At 41.3% G+C, this 22968-nt stretch overlaps 2 protein-coding genes across 3 annotated transcripts in view; one reads left to right on the top strand and one right to left on the bottom strand.

The window, feature by feature from the left end:
* COQ6 (coenzyme Q6, monooxygenase) overlaps positions 1–2418 on the top strand; it is a 9292-nt gene extending 6874 nt beyond the window's left edge. The window contains exons 11-12 of the mRNA XM_035328634.1: positions 86–252; positions 1417–2418. Of these exons, the coding sequence (XP_035184525.1) occupies positions 86–252; positions 1417–1446 (197 nt within the window). The 3' untranslated portion in view covers positions 1447–2418. The remainder of the gene's footprint in view (positions 1–85; positions 253–1416) is intronic.
* The window catches only part of ENTPD5 (ectonucleoside triphosphate diphosphohydrolase 5 (inactive)), a 21578-nt gene continuing 700 nt past the window's right edge, over positions 2091–22968 (bottom strand). Inside the window, exons 1-14 of one of the 2 annotated variants that reach the window (XM_035328639.1) lie at positions 22660–22722; positions 19548–19825; positions 18331–18410; positions 16197–16340; positions 15752–15827; positions 14164–14199; positions 13159–13247; positions 10476–10555; positions 8905–8966; positions 7352–7453; positions 6627–6767; positions 6223–6279; positions 5106–5221; positions 2091–4917 (exon numbers count right to left, since the gene is read on the bottom strand). In XM_035328639.1, coding sequence (XP_035184530.1) covers positions 4831–4917; positions 5106–5221; positions 6223–6279; positions 6627–6767; positions 7352–7453; positions 8905–8966; positions 10476–10555; positions 13159–13247; positions 14164–14199; positions 15752–15827; positions 16197–16340; positions 18331–18410; positions 19548–19809 — 1332 coding nt within the window. In that variant the 5' untranslated portion in view covers positions 19810–19825; positions 22660–22722 and the 3' untranslated portion in view covers positions 2091–4830. Of the gene's footprint in view, positions 4918–5105; positions 5222–6222; positions 6280–6626; positions 6768–7351; positions 7454–8904; positions 8967–10475; positions 10556–13158; positions 13248–14163; positions 14200–15751; positions 15828–16196; positions 16341–18330; positions 18411–19547; positions 19826–22659; positions 22723–22968 lie in introns of those variants that run through there. The other variant, XM_035328640.1, reaches the window with a different exon arrangement.

Raw genomic sequence — 22968 nt, 5'->3', positions numbered from 1 at the left:
GTCTGTGGAGACTGCTATATAGACAAGATGCACAACTTTTTGTGGCAAGTCAGCTTTAATATAAGTATTCAATTATCTCTTCCAGGGTCCTTAAAGCATCTCTTAAAGTTTGAGACAGAACGACAGAGGCACAATGTCTCCTTGATAGCTGCTATTGATATATTGAAGAGGCTTTACTCCACGAGCCTGGCTCCCTTGGTGTTGCTGAGGACATGGGGATTGCAAGCAACAAATGCCCTGCCTCCCATCAAAGTAAGATTCCTACTTTAGTGAGGGTTGTACGTAGATTCCAGAATCGCTCAAGTGTACACAAACTGCTGAAGTAAAGAAAAACACTTTTTGGTTGGAAAATTATAACTTCTTCAAACTGAGGTTTTACGTTGCAATGAGCCTGAGGATTTCCTAAATAACTTTTGGCTCAGTGGTTTTAAGTTTCTCCTGCAGCGCAGGGGAAGATGAAGGATCCGGCTGTTTGCTCTGTCTCGGTAATAATGGGTTAAAAGTCATTAGGAGTCTTTGGCTTTATTTTGCTACGGAATGCAAACACGGGCCTTTGAACTGCATTCCAGAAAGGCACCATGAAAAAAAACAGCCCTATAAAAACAAATCTTTGCTAAAGAGCAAGACATCAAGTGACATGACAGATAACAGTGCGCAGCTCAGACAGGCATCTATTTCTGTGCTGTTCTGCCTTGTTAACTTGTTCTCTCCTGGCTGAAGTAAAAGCCTTTAATGGAAGTTACCTGAGGAGGGTGTTGGCAAGCATGTTCAGTCTTAAACGCAGAACCTCTATTTGCAGCCTACCTGCCTGAATTTTGGTCGGTCTCGACTTAGTTGTTGGACTATCATGATGTTCATTCACCTGCTCTCAGAGCTCCCAAACACCCTTAAATTAGATTCCTTAGTTCTGGATTTGACTGTTTTATGGCACAAATCAAGTCACCTTCTTTCCTGTTAAGCACAGGTGGCTGAGTTTGCTATGCATCATGTCACAGTGAGACACTAGGCCGAACTGAAGAGCAGTAACTTCTGAAGGTGTAGTAGCTGCCACTGGCAAGGTGTCTCCATTAGTTGTACTAAAAAGAGCAACGCGCTGCTGCTTCAGAGCTCAGTAATTTTACAGTTTGTTTAAAGAAGAAAAACAGATGAAGGTCTCTTTTTCCAAGCTCGAAATCTATTGGTCACGTCTGTTTTGTGCTACCCAAGAAGGAACAGAATGCTGCAATTCCTGTAATTGTGTTGCATATAGGGATATGTGCTCTGCACGTGACAAAAAAGGCTGACAAGGATCTGTTGTCCCTGTGGAGAAGGGAAGGAGACTATAGCTGCTTAGCTATATATACTGACATATATACATATATATATGACATATGTACTGGTTTACAAATTACTTTTATTTTTCCTCCCCCTTTTTAGGAGCAAATCATGGCTTTTGCCAGCAAGTGATCTGTTTTCGGTTTGGGACAGCAGCTTGACAGTGAGTGCATTACCCTTACAAAGACTGTGACTGTTGTGAATCTTTGAATTCTGTTATTTTAATTTAACAATAAAAATGAGGGATTGAGCTGTGTTTTACACCATCCACTGGTTCATGCAGAGTCTCATCGGCTCTCCTCAAGAAGATTTAGGGTCTCTTCCTATAGTACGTGGCCTCTTATGCCACTGAACTATCTATGCAATGTGCTTTTAATTTGTGCCTTCTGGATACAAGACTGAGGTGGAAACAGCTTTCTGGGTTTTCTCCTGGCATATGCGGTGCTGAATTTTGCTAGTTACAAATTTTGCTGCTTGATTACTGTCAGTTTTCCCTGATGTGATTTCTGGAAGTGGTATTTTGCTTCTGGGTTCTTACCACTTCCTGGACTCAAAAAGGAGGGGTAATCAGCAGCAGAGAGCCACCTCCTGATGGTAGATACCTATGTTTTAAAGTTCTAATCTCTCTCCTTCACCTTCCCCCCTGCCGCTCCCTTGGTGCTTTATTTAATAATGGTGTTGCTTGTGGAACTGGTTAGTCTTAAGGACTCCCAATACCATGAAAAAGAGATGCAAGGTAACATCTAAGAATGAAGACATCACCACAAAGTTGTGAATATTGTTAAAAATGCTTTAATTACTAAAATAGAAATTCAAGATATTCTGTCTTAAGTTCTAAACACCAGCCTCCTTTTATTAGACATTTGAGACTCACAACATGGAGTACTGCTACTGGGCACGATTTACATGTACAGTTAACCAGTATCAGGAATTAACACCACAAAGAATTCAACATAAGTTTTTGACTGAAAACCATTACTTGTGCTTCTTCAGTCACACATACTAGTCAGTTCCTGTTAGTGTGGATAAAAGACATTACAAAGGAGGAGATAAAAATCAGTGATGCAAGCAAAACTCTTCCCTTAAAAGGCTGCTTAGTCTTTAGTTAAGCTAATAAATAATCTCATTGCACTAGGGTAAGTGTGAGGACTTGACTGGCTTCTCTATATCCTCAACCCACCTTTAGTAAGTAAGATGTAAACAGCAGGGGCTCAATTCTGCAGTTTCTTGTGAAAGAAACTTTTGAGCTGAGTTTTTGTTTCTCTTATGACTGCAGCATCAAGCCCCTGATAGAGAGCAGCAGTTAAGCTTCAGTTAATGAATTGTGCCACTGACAAATGAAGGCCCTGAGCAGTCAGATTTAATGCAACTTTGGTACGGGCTAGCAGATGCTCCCACCTAGGACTTGTAGTACCAGGGTTTGAGGCAAAGAACACAGAAAAGCCACATTTTACATGGTACCTAACTTGTTGTGGCCATCCTCCCTTCAGACAAAACCACACCTGTGAGTACTCCTCAGGGCTCGTGTATATTCAGTTGGCAGATACGCTGCTGCTTGTGCCTTACATGTGATGTCCCACCATGTCATATTGTTTCAGATACAGCCTCACTGCATATAGCCTCTTGGCCCCAAGATCTAGTAAGAGGGTTTGTCATAGCACTGGCTCAGACTGGAAGCCTTTGGATTATTACATGAGTTAACTTTCAGGAGTAACACACCTGCCTATTCACTGCAACCTACCTTGTATTTTCCGAGAATGCAAAGGTGAAGAAAAATGTTCACTCAGAAGAAAATGAATATGTTTTCAGTCACCTTATTGTTGAGACCAGTTGTATACTAAGTTTTGTCAAATATTAAGGTGGGGGAGAAGGAAGATCTGTGTTTGAGAAGAGGCCAGCATCCCGGCTGGACTCCACAGTTAACTTCCTTTGTGATAAAACAGAAGTTCCCATTGAAGATGGAACAGAAGTTTGGTCTGGCACTGAGGAATTTCCCATCATGGATCTTTTAACAAATTCTGGTAAGGAACATAGGTAGGATGTTCATTTCATGTTTCAAAGAAACAGTCTGACTTCACAGCAGGTTGTCAGAGGTGGGACAGGTACAGGCAGCTCCATCCTCACCCCCTGGACTCCTATTGCTGACTAAAATTGTTCACTCAAAAGCATGCCTTGTATCCTAGTGCCATAAAACCTGAGATACAAAAATGGGGTAACTTAATCAGCCACAGTCAAACATGCACTGCTAACAAGGAAGAGGACTAATGTTGACAGTAAGGCAAAGTTTTAAGCCTCCACTGATTGGCAAGATTAACATCCTTGGTGCATTAGGATGTGAATGCACTAGTTCCTCCGCTTGCTAGACGTTACCAGTTATTTTCAAATCCAGTTTGCAGAGAAGGTATTGTGAGGGCAGTCTTGTGTTTTACACAACTGGAAAAGGTGTGTTGTAGCGTATGGGTAAGTGCAAATGCCTGACAGGAACGAAGCGTTCATCACAAGACATGGGTGAATAAAAGCTTCCCTTAGACATATGGGTAATACCTCTTTCTTCCTAAAACTGGGGTAGTCATCTTTTAGTTACATGTTCTGTGTTGAAAAGAAGATGGTCATAGCAAAGTGAGCTCTTACTAGATCAGACGTTTCGTCTGAACACATCCTTAATTTCAATGTGGGTATAATGTGACAAGCATTTCTTTTGGCAGTGGAGTTTAAGTATCTGGTGGTGGTGCCTAGTTTTGTGCCAGCACAACTCTGTGTTATGACTAGATGGTAAATGAATCGAGTTATCAGGTCTGGTCGCCAGACATAATGTATGGCTGCACAGACTTGTAAAGGGCAGCATAAAGGTAGGAACACAACAGTAGGTCACACGTGCTGCTTAAGAAACTCCAGCTACCTAAAGAAATATGTGGTATGGTACAACCTATGTTTCAGCCAACACCTTTCTGAAAATCATACCCAAAGAGTGCTTATAGCAGGCCCCTTGAAAGACTGGAGTCTTCCTGCAATATATTAGCTAAGCTAACAGCTGGATATTTGGAACACTGAGGCTGGAAGCATCCAGAGTTGTTCAATTTTCTCTGAATGACTGCTGGTGCCATCTTTAATTTCTGTATTTAATGTCTCCCAAGCAAACATCAATTCTGTATGCCTTAAAATAAAAGGGAGGAGAAATCACGTGTCTAGTTTACTACCATGTGCCAGGTATACTGTGCTTTTAGCAATGGGATGCTATACAAACGTGCTGGTGAAAGCTGGCTTTGAGCCCCTTGCAGATACTCTGCTGGAGTTTAGGCTTTTTTACTTTCAGAAGGCAGCTTCTGGATAACTTATGACAATCACAATTATGAATTATAATTTCATTATGCGTGATGCCAATCCCAGGTGAAGAACTGTTGTATAGCTTTGGTCCATGCTGTACTCTGAGTGATTCCAGCTGAACAACATCCCTGGAGATTTCAATTTGCTTTCTCAAACTTTCAGAAACGCTCAAGTCCACAGGAATGTCACAGCTCAATACGTTATCCCCAGAGACTGCAGTAAGTGAAAGGTAGCACCCAAAGTCCAGCTTGTCTCTATGTTGTTCACTTTCTTTGTTAACTATAAAGGAAGAAAGAGAAGTTGTTCCCAACAGTTTTTCTAGAGTTGTAGGTTGCACAGATAACAGCAACTACAGCATAACAGCACTGGAAAGACGTGGTAGGTAGTTAACCAGAAAAAGGAACTAGTGTATGTTGATCCTTAAAGAAAGGGGGAAGCCAGTTTTAGGATTTAAATCTTTTTCTCACCTGTAAGAGTGTGTTGTCCCTAAATCCAAAACCTTCCTTTAATAAAGCAGTGATGTATGTGAGATCCATGCAGAGGAATGGACTTGCTGAGTTGTACCTCTCCATGTTATCACAGACTAAAGGAAATAATAATAATAAAGAAAACCTCAGCAAGATAAAAGAGCTTTTGTCTATACACTTGAACCGCCCTCAAGCTAAAACCTACTAAACCAAGCCACCCACTTCTATTAATGGGTACATATACATGGTACATACTACACAGCTCTTCTCTAAAGTTGGACTCTACCTTCTAGGTTGTTTTTTTTTCTTTACCCACCCATGCTAGCAGCATGACAGGGAAGAGGCTATTGCCTAAACAACCTCTCAGTCACTGGAGCTGATTCCATACTGGTGTTCAAAAACATCTATCCAAAATAATTTGAGTTTCTAGGCAAATTATCTGAAATATCATTGAATGTGGGTGCTATTTTAGAAAAAATCAGTCCTAAGCTACATAACTAAGCAAATCTGATGACAAAGATGCTCTGCTGTTGTCATAAGGATGATCATCATTGAGAGGTACTATCTTACCCCATAACCTAAAGGTTTAGCCATAAGTGGCATGGAGGGGTTGTTTGTTTTAAGGAGGAGGTATAAAACCAGAGCAAGCATTCAGGAATAAGTTTGGGGGAGGAAAGGAAATGCAGAAGAGGCTGTCTTAAACAATCTCTACTCTCTTTCTCTATATTGTTAGAGATTAAAAAGGACTTAAGGTGACAGACTAACAGAATAGAGCATTCTATATAATTTAGAGTTGCAGTTTTACAGATGATCATACAGCAAATACAGGAAATTTATGCCTCTTTGCACAAACATTTATCAGCTACCTCCCTTACTTCCTGAACAGAATTGCGAAGTTGCTAACACACTGTCTCCTGTCACTGTTCTTCAATACTTTCTTCTGCAGTAGTTAGAGGTGTTGCCTAACAACAGGCAGGTAGCAAGACATAGGAGTGGAAGTGGAATAAAAGCTAAACAATCTTTTTTGAAGCCAAATACATTAAGTACTGCCTTATAGTCATACGTATTTTCAGTGATCTCTCCTCCCCAGCAGTATCCCAAGTCTCACATCAATTACCTTCTTTGGCTTTTCTTTCAAAATCGCTCACTTCCAGAACACCTCCCTGTTCATAATCTGAAAAAGAAGAGGTGAGAAAACATCGTCATAGACCTGAAAACATTTGAGTTCTAAATTTAAATTGACTCTAGAATACAACCCAGTGATGCTGTGCTATGAGTGAAATCTGTTGGTAACGGAACAAAGCTGTAAGTCCAACTGGAGCTCAGACCACAGGTCTCATTTGCCAAATTCTGAACATCAAAACTGCGCTGAGGGATACGTGTTTATTCCCTGAATGCACTTGGTGCATTTCTTCTTTCTGAATACCTTGCCTTTTCCCTGCTCCCCATAGCTCCAGTCTCCAGGGTTCTACCTTCTGTTTGACATGCTTGCATTTAATAGATTACCCCAAACCAATTTACCAATTAGGTTGGTGTCAACTGCTCGATCATAGTAATAGGAGAAAGCATAGAAGGAACTTCCACGAATCTCATCTGGTTGGTGCAGTTTCCCTTTGACAACCTTAAGTACTTCCAAGTAGCAAGGCTTGAATCCTGTTTCTCCTGTCAGGACAAACACAGTCCGGGTAAGCCAAAGAGGCACATCCAGCAGATGGAAGAATCACTGGCAATAGGATTAAAAAGGGAAGAAGCAGGGATTAAAGAATCAGAAGAGGTGAGAAGAGCTTAGGTATCCTCTCTATAATCCATTATGACACCTGCGTGCAGCAAGGACTCCAGATCACTATCATCAAGTGGGACTGGTTAGAGTAGCTCACATCAGTGTATGAAAGGTGTGTTGAGCATACTAAAGTAGGTGTATGAAAAGCTTCCTGTGCTTCAGGCAAAGCTCCCACTGTTATGTTCTGCAGTCAGCAGAATCTCATTTACATTTGCTACCGCTTTCTAGATAAAACTTCACTTTCCTTCCCCATCATGTTGTAATTTATCAGTCCACTCCACACCCACCAAATCTGTAGCTCAGCAATTGTGTTCCACCCCACTGTAAGGCAAAGCAATGTCAGTCACCAAATGGGTCTGTTCTAGCCACTGATAGGAGTAGCTTCATGCACTGTTTGCAGCATTAGGGGTAGTATCTTTAAGGAAAAGATTTGTCTTACAAGAAGCCATAAGTTGCCTTATTTTACCTTCTTTGTTGCCACCATACCGGTACTTCACTCCCCCGAAGTGCCACTCCGCTTCCAATTGCTTTGGCAAACAGGAACTGCGGAACATTTGTCCGTCCACAGCTGGAAGACAACCGGAGGGGAGAGTCAGAAAGGAGAAAATTTAACACAGCTGTCGATCAATGTGTAGAGCTAGAAAAGAAAAGGCTGAAAGATCTTCATTAAGGTCATCAAGCAAAAGCAAGGAAATCTGAATTGATAGATTGCCATAAACTATGAATTGAATTAAACTACTGTTATGAATTAAGGTGCTATCTCAGTCTGGAAAAGTTGTACTCATTTTGTCCTGCAAGCTACAGAGCAGCTCAGCTTGTCATTTGTTAACCAGAGATAAATGGTAGAAGGATATCTGGATGGCTGATCAGCATAGAAGACAACAATCAGAAGAAGTAATTAATTAAGCACACATACACAAACCCTAACAAACAGCACGTAACTGACACAAGCAAAACAACTGAGCATGGAAGTCAGAAACTTGTAAGACACTGATCCGTAGCCACTACAGTAACTGCTAAGTATAGCCTCGAAGAGGTTTAACCAGAAATACTGTAACTGACAAGAAACTATGTTTGTTGTGGCCAGCACAGGTCTCATAGGAAAAAGCAGACTTGTCTGGAATGTTTGAGGGTGACTGGGGGAATGTGCAAAACTTAATACAGGATGTTTAGAGGAAGGATCAAAGGCAGGGAAAGGGGATCAAAATGGTTCAGGGAAGAGCAAATATTGGAAAACAGAGGGGAGGATAAAAGGGGCAATCACAAGCCCCTGTTCAGCACTCTTTTCTGACTGAGGCCTATGACCAGTCACTGTAGTCTGTCCTATCTTCTTAAGCCCTATTCCCAACTGTTTTTGGTTTGTTCCAATGCTTGTTCCAGTAATTAACACAAGCTTGTCTATCCAGCAAGTAAGAAGCTAGAAGGTGGGAAAATCCCAGGTCCTGGCCAGAAACCGGACAAAAGGCCCAAGGTCTGGGCATGGGTATTGGAATGACTTAAGGTTTGGGTCAGAGACTGGAAACACTCGTGAATCTGTGTTTGGTTTAGTCAGTGAGGGTGTATGTGATATGCCTGTGGACTTCAAGCTAGACTAGTCAGTAAATAGGAAAGGAGGTCTGGGGGAGCCTGAGGAGGCAGGCAGACACCAGGAAGACCTGTGAATTGGTTTGGCCTAAGCAGCAGTCCTTAGGAAAAGAACCTATTCATGCTGTTTGCATTTATGTGGATGCTGGTAAAGCTGTGTATTTCTGGCTGGCTGTGTCTTTAGGATATTTGTGTCCACGTGTGCATTTCTGGAATTTGCACTCAGTTTCACTGTTGGCTGAACATGGAAACAGGGAAAAGCAGCTTTCTCACAAGACACTCTTTTTTAAACATGGTAGGCTGTTTCTGGACGGATCTATACGAGGAAAACATGTATGAAATACAGAAGTGAAGACACAGGAAATGGGCTGCTGATAAAAGACTAAACCTACCCATCTCTTCAGAAATCTTAGATGTTTTGTCATCTGAACGTACCTTCCATATTCAAAGCTCCGAGAGTTGCTAGTCTGGCAGCTTTTAGTCCAAAACCCAAATAGCTGCAAACAACAAAGTAAGACATTACAGTTTAAATTCTTGCACATTTGGTATGCTTCACCAGTACCCTCTTCCTAAATCATGGAACACCCAAAACAAATTTCCTTTATTTGCTTCACACTACTCTGCCCTCTCTAAGAAACCTTTGCAAGAACAATTCCAAGTACCAGACGTACAAATGCCTAGACACATAGAGCTGTAAAAGGGGTAAATCTAAAACTGCAGAAAGTGATTAGAGATGGTGTGACGTGTCCATGAGACATTCATTGAAAAGCATTCAAATGAAATGAAAACAATTAGTCATAAAAACAAGGGAGAAAGAAATGTATGAGGAGTGCATGGGGAACAGTATGGCCATTCCTATGTCACGTGAATAAAACTATGTACACTTAGGGCAGAACTAGTTGAATTGCAGAACGTCCCACTAAAAGGAAAATGTGCCTTCATCTCTGACTCCATAGAATACCACTGTGCTCACTGCAAGCTAGGACTGGGAACAACTTTTATGAGAACATCATTATGTGTTGCTGGCTTTAACAATGCAGTTAGATTAAAAACCTGTTGGCCTTTCATTTCCTTCTCTGTGTTTGGCTGTCAATCCCTTTAGTCACATTAATAGAAGTGTTTACAGAATAATCAAGGTTAAATTAACCTCATTTTTAAGATTATTTTTAATGTCAATTATTTCAAGTGATGTGATTTATTGTCTTGGCAAATATAGCAATCAGTTGCATTGGTAAATACAAGCAGCAGGAGAGGAGGACTATTAAACCAGCTTTGCTGTCAAGTAAACATATTCTGCAATTAACTGAGTTGACATTCTTCACTAGTCGTGGGCTGAGACCAACTCTCTATTATACATAGTTGAGTTCTCACTGGACTGTAAGTCATGCAGGTAAACTCTCTGGATATCACTGCAGACATCTCAGAAACTTGTTAGCTTAACTCAGTAAGCGCAATCAAATTCTTTCAGGCCAAGAATCCCCTCAGATGCTTCAAGAATCTGTTGAGCTCCATGGTGCGTATTAGCTGCCTGTGGTTGTCTTGTTGGTTTCCAGTCTAGGTTTTAATTTTGGCCAGTTACCGATGAGATGGGCTATTTGAAACTAAGAATAAAAAAGCCTCAGGTGGGTTCTCTTTCCAAATATAACCAGGTTTATTTCTCACTGTTGGCACAGTATCTGCCTTTCTGCTTGGTCCAGAATATTTGGTTTGAATCCAGTAATAAGAATTCTCCTTAAATATAGTGACTCGTAATGTGTCCTCTTGATTTGATGGACTTAATATTCCCTTACAGTGATATTAACCATAATCCTGGAACATTTCCAGTCTACTAATGTCTTGTTCCAGTTCGACTAAAATATCAAGCAGATAAGAAATCTAGTAAAAAAAAAAAAAAAAGTCATGGTCCCAGCAGCTGGTCATAGATTAACACAGACATTTCTGGATAGCTCAGGGGCTGCAGAGAGATTGATTCTCCCACTAGAGACAGCAGCCTTTTTGCTCCTCACCTGTGGGTATAGAGCTTGTAGGTGCTATTAAACATTTCAAATGAGGTAAGAAAATCCCCAGGGCTTTCCTTCAAAGTTTCCTAAAAATTAAGTAGAAGAAGAAATCTTTTAGTTTTGATTATGCAATAAAAAATAAATAACTTATGAAATATCACAGATATACCCATAGGGTTTACTGCATGCTCAGCTGATCTGCTTTGAAAACAACAGTTTTCCAATGGTGCCCACTGCTGTAATTTGCAATATTTAACACTGAGTTTATTTATATGCATCTTTATGTTACTGCAATGTATAAAGGGGAAGTGAAACAGATCAGGATGAAAATATTTTCTAATTCAGGATACCTGATTTTTTCAGAGTACTTTTTTGCTTGTCTATATATATACACACAGAGTCCCCACTGAAATCAGCTGCACTAGCACTGTGAACTTTTACAAGTCAGACTAGAGATCTCAATTCAGGAACTAATAATAATAATAATAAAAAAGCTAAGTAAAGTATATGCCAGATTTTTCCCAAGTTAAACAACTTGCTGATACTTAAACAAACACTGTGGCTACCTACTCACTCCCAGTCTTAGTGCTGCTTTACCTCCTGGTTTAAGTGCTTCCCTCTGATCTGAGCTCTTATCTCACCACCTTCAGTTTTCCTTTCAGTGTTCCCTCTGTGTGCCCCACTGGACCCTATTTCCTTGCCAGACTGATTCTCATATTTGGTAAATCTGAACCAGTTTCAGACTCATTTACTGTTCCTTTCTCTTTCCCGTTCCTGAGGCCTCAGTCCCAGTATGTCTTTCCTCTGCTAGGGACCTCATCTTCCCATTCCTTCTTGGCACTGTGCATTCCTATCAGTCACTCTGCTATTCTGGGCCAAGCAGCAGAACCTGAGAGGACTGAACCTTCAGAGTTCCTGCTGCTGCCATTCAAGGAAGCAGATACAGCAAAGCCAGATCTGCAGTCAGAGTCCTAGACAGAAGCCTGCCCAAAGCTGAAAGAGATTTGGCAGTTTTTAGCTTAAATCTCTCCTGTACAAATACAAACTGAAGCTTATTTTGGTCCTTGGGTAGACAGGGTGCATAGGAGCGTCAGTGACATCCTGGACCCAACACATCCGGATCTTGCCAAATTTTGAGTTCTGTTCCCGAACCTTACATCACAAAAACTTTTAAAAAATGAGAGTGGTGAAAAAAAAATCATTTGGATAAACAACTGTCTTCCAACCCTTGCTTTCAAGAAAACATTGAAATCTTCACACACTCCACACATGAGGCAGGCAACCAGTCAGATGACTATGGTGGTTTTTTAATTGCTTTTAACTCTGGCAATAGCTAAACCGCAAAAACCCTAACAAGATTTTAAAACCAGCTCCTTACAGTTACCATTAAATGTTCTCTGTTTACTTGTAAACCTGTATTTCATTAATGAATCTCCTAGTCTTACAGTGTTTTGTCTAAAATAATAGAAGAGCAAACATGCAACTGCCTCAGATTATAGAAGGGAAAAAAGCCTCTGCAAATAAAAGGACAAAATTCTGTCAGATGGGCAAAGCTCTTCAGAGACATCCTGAGCTTTTCTTTTGTGCTTTTTGGTGTGAACTTGGTAATAGAGGCTAGAAGCAGCCATCTGCTCTACTCATTCACACCATTGGTCCTGCAGTAGCAAACCCTCAAGGCCTTTTCCTGCAAGGCTGCAAGAAGTTTGGATTCTGAGCTGCAGTCTAGCATGCTTCACAGCTCCACTGAGTCTCTAAAACCCTGATATGCAACACTCTTTCCTGTTGGTCCAGTGCCCACTTCAGCAGGTGTTATCAACACAAAACAGAGGACCAGCCCAGCGTCCTAGAGGTTCTGCTGAACACGATAAGGTTGCACATCAGGTTTCAACATGACCCACCACAGCAGAACTAAAATATCCTGATATGAAAACCATGTGTTTTGTGGTCCCCAAACACCTGTTTGAGAATTTCAATTCCTGTAAACAAAATATGTTAAACTACTTCAGAAATATCAAGAGTAACAAAGACAACTTGACAACACGGAGATACATAATGCTAAACTGCCCTTCCACTGCTTAACATCCACATCATCTTTTCAAGCAAACGTTGGACTTGGATCCCAGTTCAAACTGTTTCTAAACAGATACAGAATTTTTGATAAATCCAGCAGGGATGCACTGTGGGACCGAGATGGGAATTCTCAGAGGAAATGAGAATAAGTAAGAAAAAGAGGGGTTGGCTGTGCTATTATAAATAAGAACATTCACTCCATTCGATTGCAGCCTCCCCATAATACTATCTAGTGAGGATCTGCTACCAGACTGGGAAAAAAAAAGATAACTCAGAAGAGAACTTAAATTTCTTGTAAAATGCAAGAATACTCCCTGGAAACACGCTGCGTTTATTGAATGCAAAGTAATTATCTGCATTTCCCGGCCTGGGTCTAGAAAACAAAAACTCCTTCTCTTTGGTTTTACTTATTTGCTTACTTTCTTTTTCCTGCCTCCTTATCCAGGCTCCTCTGTCTGCAAGAGCCTATCAGCCAACTGCTGATGTCAAAGCATACGGATGTTCAGTACATCACAGATGCTCTGCTTGTGCCAGTGCTGACAAAATGAAAACACAGAGCACAGTAGTGCCCAGGTCTCCCCTTGAGGTCCCGACCCACTTGCTTGTAACCACTCCTCACCTCAAACCGTGGCAGAAATGTGATTTGTGTAGAGGCTCCTCCCAAGTCCAGGGTCCCAACGGTGTGCTGGTTCTGGCCAGACAGCTGCCCTGCAAACAACATCGTGCTCAGAACACCCAAGTGGCAAAATGCTAAAATGTGGATACTGCATGGATGTTCAGGCAACCAAAATGTTATCACATTAGCACAGCAATACAGGAAGGCTGAGCTGGCCTTCAAAGACAAAAACCATCACAGAGAAAAGTTTGGCAAAAAGAAGGTATTAAGAAAAGATTCATAGGATTTTTTTTTTCCCTTGATTCATATTTCACCTCCAGAGACAAAAGCAGATAGATCTTTTGGTATGCAGCTAAGGCTGAAAAGTAAGAGACAAAATATCTCCTGTAGAAGACTGCTGGAGAGCACATAAATTCCGTAACTACCATACAGCTGGTGAAGAGCAGTAGGAGAATAAGGGTACAATAAGAGCAGACCAGCTATAATCATTCTCTTCACCCAGAACAGCTTTTTTTATTTTTTGGTTCCTCGTGTATACTACAGTACTGTTTTTATTGTTGTTGGTTTTTTTCCTCCTTCTCTTCACTAGATTGCACTCTCAGAACTTCCTAGAGCCAACAGGGCTAAAGCACCATGGTGTTCCCTGTTACACCATGTTTGTTACGCCACGTTTGTTGCATAGTTCACACTGGAATGAAGAACATTGTAAAACCCTGTTTCCTACCTTCTGGCAGATTGCAGTACCAACCCCCTACATACATTATAGCTTGCCAGTGCCTCCCAGTCTTGAGTAATTCCTGGCACCTTCTGGATCAAGATGCCTTCTTGCCACAGCTGTGGCTCAGCCTCTGAGACACAGTTTCCCAAGACAATCCACTGCTTTCGCATTGTGCCACAGTGTGAAGGAAAAGGAAGGTATAGCAGCCAAGGCAGAGGAACTTAAGGTGATCACCATTGCAGAAGAGACTCAAGTTCATATTTAAAGAGAAGTTATACAGAATTAGATACCTGTCAAAAAGTTCACAGTGATCCAGGCTAAAATTCCTGCAAAGAGTGGAAAAAAAAATAAAAAAATCACTACTGAATACTCTCATGACCTCCTGCTCACTCTTACCACCACTCCACATTATTTATTTAGTAATGATTTGCAAGTAATGTAATGTAACCACCCTAAGATTTCAGACATTAATTCAAACTTACTAATAAATGATATGATGCATTACTGATGCATTAAAAGCTCATAAGGTGGGATAGGTAGAACATTCCTAGTATCTATGCAACTGCAGCATGCACAAAAATTACTTCTAATATCCAAACAATAGACAGAGAAGCAATGAGCTGACACAATGTACAAGTTTCCTTGGGCATTTTTTTGTCAGCATTTCAATTCCTAATCTGAAAGTTGCATGGACACTGCTCTGTGTTTTTATGTTGTCGTTTGTGTGATGACACTAAAAACAGTAGCAACCAGTAGAACAGGAACAACTCCTCTTGGACTCCAGCAGCTTTCTTGATGGTGGGGTGATTATCACCCAAACACTGGCAAAGGTGACAGCACAAGAGGTGGGATTTTTAAATAAACCTTGGCAAGCTACACTGTGCTCTATTATGCTTCATTGGTCCTGCTCCCTGTTAATGCCCCACTTCTCCCTGATACACACTTCATCTGTTAATCCTAGTGCCATACTGTGCATTACACCATGCTTCATCCAGTACTTGCAGACTTTTATGTTCCTCCTCTTTTTCTCTTGGCCCATATGGACAGATTTTGCTCTTTAATCTTTCTCCATGTATTGGTTGTTTAAGCTTCATGATAATTTTTTCTACTTTCCCTGAACACCTTCCAACTGGCAATATACCTGCCATAACGAAGTGTTCAGAACTGAACGTAGCATCACAGATGGCTCTTATCAGACATCCATCCAGATTACCGGTTGTTCTCCAAGGTAATAAAACTGGATATGTAGCCAAAATGCAACATTGGTCTGTTCTGCACTGTAAATTTATTTAATTATCACTCACTCCAAGCCTAAAACTTTTATTGTATTTTAGACCATTTCCTTTGTTACTTTAGTAGTTGCATTTTTACTATCTGATTTATTTGTATTATTATCATCACCTATTTAGATTTCTATTTTTTTAATACTTGGCAATTGTTCTTCGTTCTTCTCTAATAGTCACAGTGCTTCCAACCTTACCTCAAAATTGATGAGATAATTGTAACAGATTATTTTAATGCTGACATTGCAAGATCTACTAGGTGCTTTCCATAAGCTTCCTAGCTTGCTGATATCCATCACGTAACCTTTCAGAAGCGGACACCATATTTATTTCCACCAGTGACCACAAACAGGCTTCCACTGGTTAGCCTGCATACTTGGAGGTTCTGATCTGGAACTTCAGAAGGTTTTGGAGGAACCTTCACCTAGCTAACTCATAAACCTCTCTGTGTGGGGCTAGAAATCTTTTTTTCTGTCCCCCAATTTAGGTGACCATTTATTTCTCCCTCTCACATTCAGAAGATCTTTTTCTTGCTTACTCTCGCTCTCTCCCCCATTCCTCTTTGCTTTTGTTTTTTCATCCTTCTAAAACGTACCTTCATAAGACCCATCCATGATGCTAACACTGTTCTCTGGAACAAGAAATGGTGATTCCTCAAAGACCTCTTTCACCTGAAGAAAGAAATGATGATTCAGTGCCTTGGTCTGAAGAATCTTGCTCTGCTCTGACAGTGACAGAAAGTTTTCTTTTTTTGCAGCAGTAGAAAATAAGACAGGAGTGTGTGGTAGGCAAAATTTTTCCTCTTCCAAGGGCCAATAAAGAAACAAGAATCCTAGATCTGTCTCCCCATGCCTCGTTTCCACATAAAAGCAAGAAGATTTCAGGACTATAAAAGAAAGTCCGTAAAGTCTGAGTTTCATGCTGTCAAGGAATTAGTCACTTTTCATAGCTGAAATTTGCTGCTCCAGACTCGAGGACTGAGGCATGAAAAAATGAATCAGGGAGAGCAATACTATTGCACCAAGAGACCTTAGTATTACCTCTAAAAGTAGAGCCTGAGCCTTCTCCTCTGACAGTAAACGCAGTCCAGCTGTGGCTTTTAACACTACCGGGGTCTTCTTCCATAGATGAGGAGGCACAGCATCTATGGCTGTGTCCAGCAATCTTTTGACAGTTTCAGCACCCTATAAGGAAAAAGAAATTGTTTTACTGTAAGTTTCCTCCTACAGGCCATCAGAAAATGACCCTCCCAATTCCCCCTCAAAACTAGTAAAACCAGTATTCAATAGCAGAAAATATCTCAGCCACAACCAAAAGAAGCATAAAAACTGTGCAAGGCATCTCATATGAGGAGAGGAATATCTGCATTTCAAGGTCATGTATATTCACAGATGGAATTGAATTTGTTTGTGGAAAGTATTTCTTGAGAGGATGGAGGAAGGCAAGAGAACTGAGTATCTGACAAACCTAGACATCTTGCAGTATGATGAAATCAAATGGTGCAATTACTGACTGAAGCTGCACAAGTCAGGGGGAATGTCTGCAGATTTCAGTAAATGCAATATAAGAATTCCAAGTGAGCCCACAGAAAGTAGTTTAATTATAATGACAGCTGTAGAGAGGTTACCACATGAGGCACAGACATCACTGCTGGGCTCCTAATTAGTTACGCTGCTCTAATAATTACAGTTTGGCATTAGCAATAAACACTGTCCTGTGAAATTTCTAGAAGTGTCTTTTGGGGAAGATATTTCTCCTCTCCTACCCAATAAACAAGACAATTTAGTGAAATCATGGGAGATTTCATCAAAATTAATAAATAAAAAATCTCAAAGCCACACACTCTTTCCTAACATTTTGTACTCAAATTCCCGCAGCACTGAATGCAGCTAAGAAAACTGAGAAACCTGCAGCTCTCCCTAAGCTAACCCCCAGTTCTGAGACTGCAAAAGCACACAAGAGACAGGATCTAATCTATCACTTCCCTGACACCTTCTTTAGCTCGTGAAAGAGCTTGCTGTCAGCACAGGGGATCTGGAAAATGCCAACTTAGTTCAGGACTGGCCCTGTGTAGCACAACATGATTCTTTTAGCTCTTTTTGCCTTGCTGGTCATTTCTGACTCCTGATCCAACAGGGTGGCCTGGAACAAGGTGTTGAATTCACAACCATTCACATTTGAAAATAAAGAGGGCTGCACCTAACTTAAATTTCTTATTACAATTCTAAATTAATATACTAATTAATACATCTGATTGTGGAAGATGGAACTGTCCAGCTGTGTTTTGAAAAGTTCCATACATGAACAAGAAAATAAAAGTTCTGAGGCAGTAGAACAGTAACTGCCCATAGCAAAATCATTCAGCTAAAATGGTGATCCAATACCTGAACTGATCACAAATGAATTGAGTCCTACATAGCCTGTGCAATGGCTTCCAAGATAACAGCTAAGAATCAAAACAAACAAATGACTGAAAGTCTGGTGACAGGGGCAGAGAAGACACTCTGAAAAATATTAAGGCCTGACTCAACCAGCTAAGTGCATTTTGACTCTTCCCCTTCTCCCTAACTGATTAACAAAAAATAACTTTTGTAAATACGACTATATACACAAAAAGTTAAACATTTTCAGCAGTCAGAGAAAAGAATCCTATTTGCTAGTCAGTGTAACATGACTAAAAATGAAAAACCCAACAGTCCTAACCTCTCAAAGAAATCAAAGCAAAATATGCCCATTGTGAGAAGTGACCAGTGCTGAAAATTTCAACCAAAAGTAAAAACTGAGAAAATTATTAGTATATGAGCCAGGAACATATGCTTACTTATACTTGGGGTAGCTATAGGGGAAATGAATACTGAATATGGATGCTGCTAGAACCAAAAATAACTCTCTCTGAAATTCTCAAAGGCATACAGTCTAGTTAGATCTAGCATTTAAGCAATTAAGCAAGCCATCATTCCACTGATGAAATATGTAAAGTAACAGCTCCCATTTCACTGTGTAAGAATTAATTCACAAAAGTAGAGCAACAGATTTAGAGAGACAGTAGCAGAACCTTTACCTTTTTTCTTGACTCCCAGCAATTACAATTAGCAATATTTGAACTGCCTGATAGAGTCCAGCTGATACTAGTAGAAGCAAGATCAGCTCACAGGGAATGAGGAAGAGCCTTACCTTTTCAGGCTGATCAGCATAGGCAGAAAGGCCTGGCTTCACAGACTCAAAGATCTCTCCTTCCAGCTCTGGAAGGTTTTCTGCACAAATGAAACAGAACAAAAAGCAGTCAACAATTCAAATCTTTTTCTTTAGCTTGGTTGTCTTCAACACTGGTGAAGTGACTATCCTTGATTTCCCTTTGCAAATACTATTTCCTTCCCAAACCAAACACTGCTCCTTCGTTTCACAAACATACCTAACAGAACACTATCCTTGTATCTTCCACATTCACGAACAATTTAGTATGAACACATCGTTATAATTAGAAGTTTTAATTATATGTTAACACATTGTTCTAATTAGAACGTTGCCCAGAGAAATTGTGAATGCCCCATCCCTGGAAGGTCAGGTTGGATGGGGCTTTGAGTAACCTGGTCTGGTAGAAGGTGTCCTGCCCATGGCAGGGGGGGTGGAACTAGATGATGATCTAAGGTCCCTTCTAAACCACTCTGTAATTCTATGAAAAGTATGCTCATTTTACATCTGTGAACCAGGAATTATAGCCATGTAATATGACTATTGCCTAATCCTAATGAAATTTCTTTCCCTTTCTGTCTCTAAGCTAATTGTGAAATATTAATTCTTACTAAGGCACATACAGTCAGCTCCTGACTATCCTTAAGTGATTCATACAACTCACAAATGCAGGAACAGCTGAACAGAGCTGATTGGCCTCAGGCATTTGGCTGCAAAGCCAAACAAACGTGACCATTGCTCCCAGAGCGGCTTGGGTCTAAATGCTATCCCCGAGTATTGTGTATGACAAGTCAGGGTGAGTCCCTGAGAGCTGGACATTGTACCAGCCCTTCCCAACTAACACTGAACTCATGCGAAGCCACACAGGTACTACGTGTGGCCCTGAAGAGCTTGTTGGCAGAGTCCCACCACCAGCCTTTACCACTGCAAATTTGCTGACTCACTGTCCCCAAGCTCGTTCACCCTCTTGAGGGCTGCTACACGTGCAGCCAGCTCGGGTACCTCTGCACCATGTCAGAAGCAGATTTACTGCAGTGTGCTGCATCTGCTCACAGTTCTGGAAACGGCTCAGATCCTTGGTGGTTATAGCTCTTTAATATAATTATTTTAATTTGCTAATAAAGTATGACATACACAGATACATAAAATTTAAGTATTCCTTGATATAATTCGAGGTGCAGACTGGGACGGGGTCTTACCTGGGCTCTTCTGCACAAAGGTGTAAATATGAATCCGTGTTCCAGTGCTTCCTGCATCAAACATTATGCCATAAAAAGTGTTGGCCTTTGCATTTATAGGGCATACATTAGGTGGAAAGAGATCCTGGAACCACATTACTCTGTTTGAATGGGAAAGAACAAAGGAAAAAGAAGAAAACACCAGTGCTAGAAGGATGGGGAGTCTGGAAGATGCCATCCTGCCAGATCCACTTGAGGCAGTCAAGCATGGACGAGCAATCATAGAGCTGGAGTAGTTCCTGTAAAGAAAAAAAAAAATTACCAAGAGCCCTCTCCTAACAAATAAAAATACTTCTCAGCAGCTCATCCAAAAGATGTTATTTACTGTATTTTGGTGCTACAACTGCATGTAAGTGATTTGTTCTTTCAGAGTAAAGGTTTCTCCATTTCCCAAATGCAGAAGAGTCAAAGTAATCCCCTACCTCATATATCTAGTCCTCACTTTAACTTAGACAATTTTTTAACTTGGCTTGAAGGTTCTCAAGATTTACAGTCCCCAGAAACTCCAAAAAGCCCAAATGTATCTGAACAGAAGTATCAAAGAAAAGCTCAGGGCAGAACCCGTTTGCCCTAATATAACGCATGAGATGCTGTGGCAGAACACAAGTGTTATTCAGACAAACAAAGAGAATTTCATCTCAGGCTATGAACAGCTGCTGGGAGAGCTCGGCGCATGGAGCAAGGGCATATCCTTCCAGCAGCATCCTGGTCCTGAGGAAAAGCCTGTGCTGCACAAGAGGGACTGATTTATGATGTGCTCCTCGGCTCTGCATCTCAGTATTTCTCACACTTCTCATTTCTGCCTTCATTTTTTTTTTTTTTTTTCCCCCACTGTTTTCTTCTGACAGTTTTCATTCTCAGAATTAGAAAACAACAACCTAACACACACTGATGCCTGGACCAGTCGCCCTGAACACTCAGGTTACTTAGATAGCTTCTAACATCAGCTTCTAGTAAGGTGTGTGACACAGTACTGGATATCCAGATACAACTATTCCTCCTTTCTGTTAACATGCAACTCTTTGCATATGGTTTTACTAAGAAATGTTAACAAAGGAAAGACATGGGCACAGAAATGATAGGGCTCATCATTCACTCAGTTAAACAGGAAGCTTTTTTTGCATATTAGCAGCAGAAATGAACATGTGGCCAGATGCCCCACCTTGTGCCATATCACCTGCACTGACATCCACCCAAAGCGCTGGGCACACAGAAGGTGCAAACAGCCCATCCGACATGGGTTTACCCCTCCACGTGCACACAGTGCTGAATATTCTACCTCGTAAGCCTGTTCATCTGCTCTGCCCCTGGCCCTCACCTGCTTCTAGTCCTAACATTCAATTATCTTTTAGCGATCTGTTTGGCCCCACTGAGTTCATTCTCTCAACATCTTTATTTCCAGCCTCTCTCCTATAATTATCCATTCCTAATCCTAACCTCTCTCCTTTCCTTTCTGTGTGAATTTTATGTAACCTCTGTTTCCATATACCTTTCACCCATGACCAGAGAACTCACTCACCCTTCCCTCCCAGAGTCAGCCCTTATTCAACTTCCATTATTTCAACCCTTCACCTTTGTCCCTAACTACAGCAAAATGAGATTAACTTTTACCCATTCTCACTAAACACGCCACACTGGGTCACTCTGTGAGTGCCTTTCTAACTCAGTCAAGCGTTCAGCTGTCTCTGGAGCAAAGAAAACGCCCAGCCCATTGCAGAAGGGTAACCTTGCTTATCTTCTGTGACCTTTAGTTGAGTCCTCCCTTTCCTAGCAGAGGCACAGAGGCATGTGCAGGAACACCGACTCTCGATCCACTCTGCCTTACAAACACATTGTGAGAAGTGATTTTATCGTTCCACAAACATGCAACAGCCCTGGCCATCAACTGCAACCGATCATAGTTTCTAAAGCATTTGCATTTTATGCAGTAATAACTAAGAAGTTAGTTCCAATTTGTAAAAACTTGAACTGCTGTCCTGAACAGAGTTCATGAAAAGTGCTGAGCTGTTTGGCAGCTTCATAGCTAGGGATTTGACTACGATGCAGCTGGAATTACCCAAGTTTGCTTCATCACAGTAAGGAGGTCTGCTGAAAATCCAAGAAGCTGCATCACTTAACAGAACATGAAGCTGCGTGAATGAGTACTACCATAGCTGGTCAGGAGAGGTCTTGTTATGCAATCTAAGTATTTTGTTTACTGAACAATCACAAATAAAACCTGAGCACCTGCCTTAAGAACAAACTCCAGAGTCTTGTTACAGACAGCACATGTGACACTTACATAAGCCTCACAATCTCGGTTGATCCGAAAATATCCAACCAACTGCCATCATTAACACGAGCTTTTCTTGCCAGATATCCTAATAGATGAGTCTTAGTCTCCCTAAACTCTAAATTCACTAAAATTATCTTCTGTATCCCTTCTCAGCCATCCGCCACCATTTCACGCTTCCCATTCTCTACTTCTCCCCTGAATTCGTCTTTCTTTTCACCTTTATCCACCCAAGTGCCAATACAGCAAACAACAATAACAAAAACCAACAACAAACCTTAAGGTCCCCTCTCTCATTAAGAACGAAAGAAGTACATGGGGCCTCTTTGATGACTGGTTCGGGCCATTTACTAAAGAGCATTAGCAAACCAGTGCTCACAAGAAGCATAGGCGTAGGAAAGGAGAGTAAGAAGTCAGAGACAGCAGAGGGAAATGGGCAGAGCGTAACAAACAGCAATGGAAAACGTGAAAAGAAAAGGTCAGAAGAAAGAACAGAGGAAGAATTTTAGGGTGAAGGTAGACAAGAGGTAAAGATTAGTTACCGAGAAAGAAGAGTACTATTTCCAAGAAAGTTTCTCTCAAAAAAATATAAAATCCTAGCTGCTACCAGAACACAACAGGATGGATGAAATGAAGAACAGAGCAGAACACAGGCTAACAGCGATATGAACACAAGTTCATTAATACCAGCAAACAGCTCAGCGGGTAAAACAGATGCATTATCATCAATAGGCTCTGCTTGCTGCCCTCACTGAGGAGCAGTAATAACCATTGCCAGCAGTAAATACATCAGGCACGCACCTGGAGCCGGACGAAGGCAGCAGCAGCTCCTCCGGTTCAGAGGGATCCTACCGAGAACCGCTCCGGAGCGCCGAGGCTGCGGGCGCAGCGCCTGCCCCTCTTCTCCTCGCCTTGGCTTTCAGCTAGGAGGAGCGCACCGCGTTATCGGGCAGATCGGGAGGGCACGGAGGCACAGAAAACTGCAGGCAAATGGCTTTACACGAACTTGAGCTTATGGTTAACACCAGCAGCCAAACACGCTGCGCTGGGTGCGTTTCCAGGAGTTGAAAGTTAACCGAGCGCGGCGGGGCGGTGAAACACCGACACAGC

Source organism: Oxyura jamaicensis, chromosome 5, assembly GCF_011077185.1.
Source record: "Oxyura jamaicensis isolate SHBP4307 breed ruddy duck chromosome 5, BPBGC_Ojam_1.0, whole genome shotgun sequence".
Lineage (NCBI taxonomy): Eukaryota > Metazoa > Chordata > Aves > Anseriformes > Anatidae > Oxyura > Oxyura jamaicensis.
This window is presented reverse-complemented; position numbering and strand designations above follow the sequence as displayed.